Source organism: Bos mutus, chromosome 22 (genome assembly GCF_027580195.1).
Source record: "Bos mutus isolate GX-2022 chromosome 22, NWIPB_WYAK_1.1, whole genome shotgun sequence".
Classification (NCBI taxonomy): Eukaryota; Metazoa; Chordata; class Mammalia; order Artiodactyla; family Bovidae; genus Bos; species Bos mutus.
Window position 1 is genome coordinate 50,639,577 of NC_091638.1, and position 9,260 is coordinate 50,648,836.

At 59.8% G+C, this 9,260-nt stretch overlaps 1 protein-coding gene across 2 annotated transcripts; it reads right to left on the reverse strand.

Annotated features, from left to right (window-relative positions):
* Nucleotides 1-16: 16 nt before the first annotated feature.
* Nucleotides 17-8,664, reverse strand: APEH (acylaminoacyl-peptide hydrolase). Of its 2 annotated transcripts, XM_070360400.1 has the most exons (22): nucleotides 8,518-8,664; nucleotides 8,310-8,442; nucleotides 7,721-7,847; nucleotides 7,257-7,344; nucleotides 7,082-7,157; nucleotides 6,829-6,992; nucleotides 6,525-6,662; nucleotides 6,337-6,428; nucleotides 6,214-6,254; nucleotides 6,007-6,128; nucleotides 5,498-5,558; nucleotides 4,323-4,420; nucleotides 3,817-3,868; nucleotides 2,861-2,949; nucleotides 2,256-2,394; nucleotides 1,681-1,764; nucleotides 1,513-1,593; nucleotides 1,078-1,166; nucleotides 777-967; nucleotides 566-668; nucleotides 367-473; nucleotides 17-273 (listed from the first exon to the last, which is right to left on the reverse strand). In XM_070360400.1, exons 1-22 carry the CDS (start codon nucleotides 8,527-8,529, stop codon nucleotides 168-170), a joined length of 2,193 nt encoding a protein of 730 aa, XP_070216501.1. In that variant the 5' UTR covers nucleotides 8,530-8,664; the 3' UTR covers nucleotides 17-167. The 2 variants fall into 2 exon arrangements, with proteins under 2 accessions (XP_070216501.1, XP_070216502.1); XM_070360401.1 differs by lacking the exons at nucleotides 7,721-7,847; nucleotides 8,518-8,664 and having other exon boundaries at nucleotides 8,310-8,446.
* Between the last annotated feature and the right edge of the window lie 596 nt (nucleotides 8,665-9,260).

Genomic DNA, 9,260 nt, shown 5'->3' on the forward strand with positions numbered 1-9,260 from the left:
AAGTACCAGCAGGAACCAGACTCTGTGTCTTCATTTATTATGAGTACGCAGCCCATGTTCCTCGGCTCACCCGTCCATTGAAGTCCAGAGACCAGGAAGCCTCTCGCCGCTCTGCCAGAGAGCCCAGTGTGGCATATGCCACCCAGCTCGTGCCGAGGGGCAGGGCTTCAGTGGCCCAAGTGCGTACACATCCAGATCACAGCATTCATGAAGCTGTCGGATTCCACCTCCACCTCTGAGAGTGAGTGGGTGCTCTTGGGATAGAGCAGGAGCCTGGGGGATTGAGCAGCAGTGTGTGAGGATCGAGGTGCTTTTGCTGCTCACCAGCCTACCAGCTGCGAGGGCTGTCTTGCTGCATGCACTCACCGAACAGGCACGTTCCGGGCCTTGAGGGCACGGTAATACTCCATGCCCTGCTTGAAGGGCACACGCCGGTCCTCCTGGCCAAGCATCAGTAACACTGGTGTCTTCACCTAAGTATGTGGGGAGCAGTGGTGAGCAGGGCCCAGGGCCCTGGACAGACTGGTGGTGCACTGCTGGTGGGGAGGCGAGGAGGGCTCCATACCTGAGGGGTGTACTTGATGGGTGACTTGTTCAGCATCTCAGACCACACGCTGGGGTCTGGCAGGCAATCACTGCTGTAGAGGTAGCCAGCCTCCACCACACACCTACAAGACACCATGCTAATGCAGGTCCGGGAGCGCTGGGGCCCTTGGGAGCTCCATGAAGATATGGAGGGGAGGGGAGACGGGCAGGGGGCCTGTGGGCACACCCACCAGTCAGGGATGTCCGTGGAGCCCATCATGGAGGCAATGTTGATCACAGGGTTCCGCACCACGCAGGCGCCGTAGGTCTCGGGATACTGACCAATCAGGTGGCAGGACAGGAAGCCGCCATGGGAACCACCCAACAGGGCCACTCGGCCTGCGTCAAAGTGTTCCTCCTGGAGCACCTGCTCGACTGCAAACTACAGGGTGGGGCAGATCATGCTGCAGCCAGTAGCCTGCCCAGCTGAATGGAGCCACACCCCCGCTGTCCCACCCTCCCAGCCTGTCCAGAAGCCCCAGTCCCTGCTACCTGGACATCCTTCACATCCTGGCTGCCCACATTGCCGGGGAGGGAGAGGATGCTGTCCTGGCCAAAGCCCGTGGAGCCACGATAGTTCACTGGAAGCCAAGGAGGGACCAGACAGGGTGGTCAAGTGACATTCCTGGAGCCCTGGATACCCTTTCACCTCTATGTGAAGTAGGCCTTGGGGCTAGCTGCATCAGATGCCAGGGGAAGGGGCCAAGAGGTTGGAGATGGCCCAGTGGCCACATGCCCTTTCATGGGAGTTCCAAGTTAGTCCATGGTGCCTGAGGCTGGGTCAGGGCAGTTTCTGATAGTGATTACCAGTTCAGGGCTGCAGAGAGGCCTGGAGATGAGGGCAGTACCCACAACACTTGCACCAACCAGGCCCACCCCATGACCACCCCACGGCCCCACCAGAGCTGCAGGGCCCTGCCCCCTCACCTAGTAGAGCTGCAAAGCCCATCTTGCAAAGCATGGCTGGGAGTAGCATCCAGGAAGTGACAAAGGATGAATGGGGTCCCCCTGCAGATAGGGAACAGACAGAGGGTGAAATAGCCAGCTAAGGAGGGGTGGAGAGGAAGGGCAGGGGCTGTTAGGTTAGTTGCCTACCGTGGGGCATGACCACCATGGGCACCTGGGTCTTATCTGGAGGGTTGCTGGGCTGGATAAGGATCGCTTCAAAGTCAAGACCAACTGCAGGGGAGAAGCAGTAGTCAGCAGACCCAGGGCTACTGCCTAGGGCTCTGCCAGCTAAAGCCTCTGCTGTAGCTGCAGGTCTAGGGCTGACCTCTGACACAGGAGGCTGGGCCAAGGTAGCCCACACTGTGATGCATGGACCCCAGGGGGCTCATTCATGCTCCTTCTACCCTGGTTGGGGAGTCCTGTTCTCTGCAGGGACAGCATTCTGGAGGAGGTATGGTCACAGAGGCCTCGCGTACGCCTGGTTTCTTTGGGCTCCACTATCCCACCACAGATGACACGGCCCGATGATGCCCAGAGCAGGTGCTTAGATGCCTGGACACTACTCCCCATGATCATCCACAAGAGGAGCAGAACAGCTCTTAAGAGACAATCTCAAAACCCTCCCCTCCAAAATGTGAGACAGGAAAACGGGAAAGGTGACCACCGATGCTGTGTGCTTGGGGAACCTGGAGAAGGTGTCCCTCTGCCCCTGCCCAGCTCACCATACTGCGCATGCTCTTGCTCTGGGGGTGGCTGTAGTACCCGGATGCTCCAGGAGATGTCAGGAATGGGCTCGGCCTCCTCTAGGGACACCCAAACCACCTCTTGCTCCATCCCCGCAGGAGGCAGGAACCCGACTTTCTGCCAAGGGAAAAGAGTGGGTCACAGGTGGCCTGGCTGCCTCCCAGCCTTCCTACCACTGTGAGCATGGACAGCCCTCGCTCTACTAGGCTGTCTGCCCACCTCCAGAGGGCACGGCGTGGACTCCTGTCGTAAGCTGGTATATACACGGGCACTCACCCAACCACACAGAGGTACCCCTCCCTCCTCAGCCTCTAGGCTATTTTACGCCAGAGGACTGAGCACTTTCCCAGGCACCCTGTTCTGTACGGAGCAAACTTCAGCTCAGCCTAGTTCTCAGCTGAGCTGAAGCAAACTTCAGCTCAGCTCTAGCTGGTGCCAGATCTCGTGGACTATCCTGAGCTGAGTCTGCATACTGGCTACTCATGAACTGACCAGCCAGTCAAGACTTGGGTCAGTTCCTTGACCTGGGAACTCCACCTGCACAGAATCCCTGCCTCCTGGTCTGTGGCCCACCAACACTCACCAGGCACGGAGGAAGGTTGGGCGTGGAGAACTGGGCCACCATGAGGTCCCGGTCAATTGTGAGCAGCTTCCAGCTTCCACCTGACCCCCCTGGAAAAGGCAGAGGCCACCACTACTTCCATACCCCCCGCCCCACAACTGCAGAGCCAGAACCCCCAGAGTGGCAGCTTTAAAGCCAGTTGCCCCTTCCTCCCTGAACAGCAAAGGGATGCCCACAGAGAGATGTCACAGCCAATGACAGCCAACTGCACACAGCTCCGGGAGAGCCTCCTTCTCAGCCCACCCATCCAGTGGCTGTGCCCTGGTACTGCCAGATATGGAGACACACCAGACCCCATGGTACATCCACCCACCCCTTGACGAATGCACTCTGCAGGGTGGCAGCTGGGCCCAGGAGGCTGGGGCCGGGGGTGCGGTGCTGATTCTAGGCAGTGGGGTCCAAGGAGAGTAAGATTCCTAAGCCGGGGACTGTACGATGAAACGCAGTTTGGGAATAACGCTTTGGTAGCTTTGTGGAGGGGTGAGTACAGCCTGGGCAGGTGGAGGACTCAAAAAACATTTTAGGGGCAGGATCATCAGGCCTGGGTAAAAGGAAGATGAAGGAGCCAACAGGTCTTCTCCTGAGCCCTAGAGAAGCAGAGGTGCCTCTGCCTGAGGTTTGAAGAGTGGGGAGGGTGATTCTGGCCGATCCTGGCCAGAGAGACTTGTGTGGGTTTGAGGAGCCATGTGGGGGCTGTGCTGAGCAGTGCCGGGACACAGGGCGGGGGGAGCAGGCAGAGGCGGGGAGGCAGTCTGTTGGCTGGCGGAGGGTCCTGCAGAGGTAGGGTCTTCAAAGCTGTCAGTTGAGGCTGTGGGACAGTCAGTGGTGCAGAGTGGACGCGAGCGCTGCTGCAGCCCTGTGTGCTTGAGCTCCGGTCCCTCCCCCGGCCTGGCTGGCCCCTCCCTGGCCCTGCTCACCAGCCGTCAGAGGGGTCACAGTGCCCATCTGGGTGTCCACAGCAAACAGGTCCTAAAGCAGAGGGGAGGCCATGTGTGGCACCACATCCAAGGGCCCTTCGGGTCTTGCCCCCACCTCCTCTCTACCTTCCTGGGAACCCTGGGGCCAGGCCAGATCCGTGAGTGACTATGGCGACAGCTACTCCGAACAGTAGGTGTGGCCTGGGGACCTGGGTTCAAATCCCAGTTCCATCACAATGTGCTGAGTGACCCTGGGCAGGAGAGGGAATGCCTCTGAGCTCCTTCTAGCTACCCTGAGGACCCAATGATATCACACACCAAAGGAGGCTGGCATACTGTGGTGTCCCTGCTCAACCCTGAGGAGAAACCACTGTCCCACCTCCATCAACTCCCCATATGGTGGTGTTCAGGGGTCCACTCCCATGGCACCCCTATGTCCCCTAGATGTCCCAGGCCCGCAGCTCCTGGGGACTGGTCAAGGGCTGCCTCTCAATACAGCCCCTTACCTGCCGGCTGCGCTGAGCTGTGTCAAAAACCACTCTCTGGCTGTCAGCTGACCAGCATCCCAGAGGGAGCAGGCTGCAGTAGATCCCAGAGAAGTTCTCTGCAAAGGCAAAGAGCTGGGGGCCATGTCCAAGAGTGGAGGGGGTTGGGGGTGGGGAGCAGCAAGACTATAAGGAAGGCTGGGTTGCTGGGGAATTCACCTGGGGCCCCACACATGGGTACCCGAGGTGATGAGGAGCTGCCTGAAGTGTGGGCTGAAGGGCAGAGGCCTCTGAGGGCCCAGGAGAGGGGGAGATTAAGAGCTCCTGAGAGAAACAGTAGGCACTGGCATTCCTGTGAGCTGCTCTTATTGGGCCCCTCGTAGGAGCAGATGCTGTAACCAAGGTAACACCTGTCTGTCCGTTACCATACTTAGCTGACTGCCTGGCCCAGGAGCCTAAATAAATCCTACCCTCTAGTATCATCACTCATTTAACCCTCACTACAGTCTCACAAAGAGCAGGGACAACCACTTCCCCTTCACATAAAGGAATGGAAGCTCAGGGGGTCAGGATACTGCCCAGTAACACCCAGCTAATATGGGGCAGGGCCAGAATTCATACCAGCTGCATCCCTCTAGCCCAAAGAGAGGAAAAGGAGAGCATCCCTTGTCCCTGTGTCCTGGAACGGACCAGGTGGCCCAAGAAGGCAGGAGACTCACCCCTCACATCCTTGGGATAGCCTGGGATCCCAAGCAGAGCTGTGAGCACCTGAGACTGTGACTGGAGCTTATCAGCCAAGAGCCACCCTCCCAGAGGGCTTGGACTGGACAAACGCTGGGGTGGGGGTTCACCCTTGGGGGTAGGACCTGCCAACCTAGTGTACTTTCCGAGAGCCCGTGAAGGAGCAGGGGCTTTAATCAGCCACTGGAAGGACAAGAAAGGTAGTCCTTTGGGCTGCAGCCTGAATGAAACCGTCTCAGCTCTGGTCCAAGTAACTTCCTTCTGTCAGAACCATGCCTGATGGTGATGGCCCCACCTGCTGCGGCAGCTGAACCTGGGGTGGTCTGGCAGAAGGGAAGACTTCAGAAGGAACTCAGGACAGAAGAGCTGAGGGGGCTGGCCCTGAGCAAGGGGAACAGATGGCTAGAGAACAGAGCTGCAGGCTCCGAGCAGCCGCCCCGCCATACACCCCTTACCTCCCAGTTGCCGAGGCACGACATCCACCACCACCACCGTGACCCTGGTATACCAGTCATACTGCAAGACAACAGGGTGGTTAGGCCCACCAGGGGACTGGCAGCGCCCTAAGGGCAGGAAGGGGAGGACCTGAGAGGAGCCCAATGTATCTCCTTTCTGGTGACCTGGACCAGAAGTCTGGAGAGGCCTCTGACTTTCACGAGGGGCCCAGAGCCCACTATCTCCCAGCCCCTTGCAGAGCCCAGCCGCGTGCAGATGAGAAGCATTCCTGTAGACAGAGAATGCTCTCCAGGTGGTGAGTCTTGACTGTACAGAGCCTCCGAGGATAGCACTCTCAGCCTCTAGGCCCTGCCTGGAGAGAAGGCCGGGTGGAGCTCACACCATCACTGCACCCAGGACACGAGGTCCACTGAGGGGCTCGTGGGGAGTCGAAACTGACTCTTCAGCTCTTATCCACCATCCCCTCCTCCTGTTGACCTCCCCCCACCCCTGCCTCCCCCCAGCTCACCAGGCACAACTGGCCACACTGCTGATGGGGGACCAGAGATGGGAACTGCAGGTAGACGATGCGACACTGGTCTGGGCTCAGCCGGGGAGAAGTGACAGCCAGAGAGTCATCCGAGAGGAGCTCTGGACCAGACAGAAATGTAAGCATCGTGCAGGCTGCCCGGGCCCAGTGTGTGTCAGTAAAGCACGGGCAGGTGCTAGCACGTACCGCAGTTCCCCCCAGTGAGGTCCACGTAGTACAGGGCTGACCTGGAACCACCAGAGAGACACTCAGCTTCAAGGCCAGTCTGAGCTGCAAGGCGCCCTGCCCCATCCCTTTGACTGTCCTCACCTCCGATTGGTGCAGAAGCGGATGCCCAACCGGAAGGGCTCATGCCACCAGCCTGCAAACACCACACCTGTGTCTCCAGGGGCCCAGAAGGCCTGTAAACAAGACCACGGGGCAGGTGTGAACAAGGGGCAGTCACTCAGGCAGGGCCCCCAGATTCCAGGAGTGATGCAGGCCAAGTCAGCACTAACCTGGCCAGGGGACACACTCTCAGGGACCCCCTCAAGCACAGAGATGTTGCCACTCTCGATATCCAGCACACAGAGTACAGGACTGCCTTTGGAAACCATGTTTTCTCCCCAGTCTTCGTAAAACAAAAACTGGTCCCCCTGAGAACACAAGACACTCAATGCCCAGCCTGTCTTGTGGGAGCCTGCCCTGCCACCTGGAAGCCAGTGCCTCCCCAGTTCTGGTAGGCACAGTGTGGGCAGACAGCGTACTGAGCTCGAGGGCTGCCCGGGGGAGCCTTCACCAACTGGCCATGGTCATGAGCACCTTAATGGCCTGGTCTGGCTTCTTCGGCCTGGCCATCTCATCATCGCTGCCACTGATGTCCAAGGCTTTGGTCTGAAAGAAGGACTCAGCCTTGGGGCGCTTCTTCTCTGCCACGTATAGTAAGTGTGTCTCCGAGTGTGACCAGGACAGGCAGCCAAAGCAGTCTGGGTGTAAGGAAGGCCGATCAGGGGGAGCCCGGGGCTACAGCTGCCCCTCCTGGCCGCCCTGCCTGCTCACCAGCCGGCTGCCTCACCATCCTCGTAAACCGGCCCATGTTTCTCCAGCGCTGACAGGTTGAAGCTCTTGAGCTTCCGGTTCTTCTCCCAGACCTGAGGACATCTGGTAGTCAGGCTGCCTGTCCTCAAACAGAGTCTCATCGGTGGGACAGAGCCCCCAGCTGCCCACCACCTGGTCCTGTGCAGACTCACCTCCAAAAACTGCTTCTCCTCCCCAGTGCTTCCAGCCTTGCGCAGCACGGCTTTCATGGTGCCTGAAGGAGATTCTCTGCTTAGCAGCCTGAGGACGACACAGGATAGCGGGTCAGGACGACCTCCCACCCAGTGACAGCCCATCCGGTCCCCTTACTGGTCAACCTCTTACACAAGATTCTTCAGGCTCCAGCCCACACCCACCCTTGCAGCCCTCTAGTCCTTTCCCAGCAGCTGCCTGCCTCCGCTTCCTGGGGCAGGGCCTCTAGTCCCATCCCAAGTTTGGAGCAGGCCTCCAGCGCTTATGACCATGTCACTAGAGGCTGTCTGAGCTCCCAAGGAGCAGGAACCTGACTCCAGGCTTCCCTTCTGGGTCATACCCACACCATGGCCCATGGTAGGCATTCAGAAAAGGCCTGCTGATGGCTGGGGCCTTGCGCACGAGCTTCCTCCCTCAAACTTACTCCCCCCGGGTCTCCACACTGTTGCCCGCAGGCCCTGCAAACACCACTGAGTCCCCATCATGGAACACCAGGTACTGGCGGCAGAATCGGATGTTCTCCATGCGTTCCAAGTCCCTCTGGGTCCATTCTGCGAGGAGAGGCATGAGACTGCTCAACCTGACCAGTCCTGGCACGGGCTCCCCTCCCCAGCCCCCACCTCCCTCAATCTGTCTCCAGATATTCTGGGGGCAGGATGGGTAACACCCAAACCCAGCTCAAGTCTAGGGCTCCAGAGCCTAAGCTGACAACATCTCAGGAGAGAAACCATTACTGCTCCTAGCATCCACCCTGGAACCTTGAGGGTGGGTGTGGGATAGGACGATGGGGGCAACCCTTACAAGGCCCAGGCTCTGCACTCATGGGCACCAGCTCCTAATACTCCAGGTAGCCCCACCCCCACCCCATACACCTGTGTGCACGGGCCTCTTGGGGAGGCACCCTTTCACACCCACTTTTCAAGAACGGCCTTCTTCCACACACCCGTGTGCACCGTCAGGCAGCGAGCCCTCCACGTCCCCCTCCTCTCCCCGAATCCCCTCCAAACACACACCAGTGTGCACCGTCCTGTAGCGACCCCCGTACTGCGTGGTGACCTCCGGGCCCAGGCAGGCGGCGCTCAGCGCGGGCTGGCGGCTAAGGCCCCGGTACAGCGCCGCCGCCTCTTCGGGCTCGCTCAGCAGCACCTGCGCAGGGGACACAGCAGGGTCAGGCCCGGCCCGGGCTTCAAAGACCACGGGAACCGCGGGCCGATCCCTCACCTGCCGCTCCATGGTGGCTCTGGGCCGCCAGGGCGAGGCGGGGCCTGCTGGCGCCCGGAAGTGAGGCTCCGGGGGCGGAGACCGGAGAGGCCCAGCCCGCCTTCGCCACGGGCTTGCAGTGAAGTGAGAGGGGCGGGATTTTCGACGAATGGGCGAGGACGGTTAGCCAGTGGGGGCGGGGCCTCGATGGTAAAGAGGCGGGGCCTGTAAGGAACAAGTAGGGGCTGCGGTCGCTGGAGTCCTGCAGGGGAAGAGCAGGGATCTCCCGGAAAGAAGGCAGCTTCTCGGGGCGGGTTAGGCTGATGAGAGGCGAGCTCTGTGGGCCAAGTCCTCGCCTATTACTGGGAAGGGACGGAATAAAGGCGCTGGTGTTTAGGGAGGGGCGAAGTGTGCGAGTAACTACAGGGCCCACGAGAAGAGGGGTTGAGGCCACACCATAGACTGAGGACTCTTCGAAGACGCGGGAGTCGGGGGCGGAGTGGGAGGTTCTGAGCCCAGCGAGGGTAAAGTCGAGTCCAGCGAGAGGTGAGGGGCAGAGCATAAGAGGCAGGATGCAAGCCAAAGTCAGCCCCAGCTGGGGTCTCCCGCAGCCCGGAGGCTGGCTGTCGGGTCCTCCTGGTCTATTGCTAGGCTTGCATTCACCAGACGCTGCTCTGCAGGGGGTTCTCTGGCCGAAGAGAAGGGCGGAGGTGTGCTCCTGGTAGAATGCAGAGCTCTGGCCTTATGGCAAAGAAGGGCGGGTA

What these genes read in the sequence shown, in the direction of transcription:
- APEH (XM_070360400.1), bottom strand. An exon ending in TGGGCCGGTTTACGAGGATG is followed by an intron (nt 6,993 to 7,081) that starts GTGAGGCAGCCG and finishes CCTTACACCCAG; the next exon opens with ACTGCTTTGGCTGCCTGTCC. An exon ending in CCTCACTGGGGGGAACTGCG is followed by an intron (nt 6,129 to 6,213) that starts GTACGTGCTAGC and finishes TGTCTGGTCCAG; the next exon opens with AGCTCCTCTCGGATGACTCT.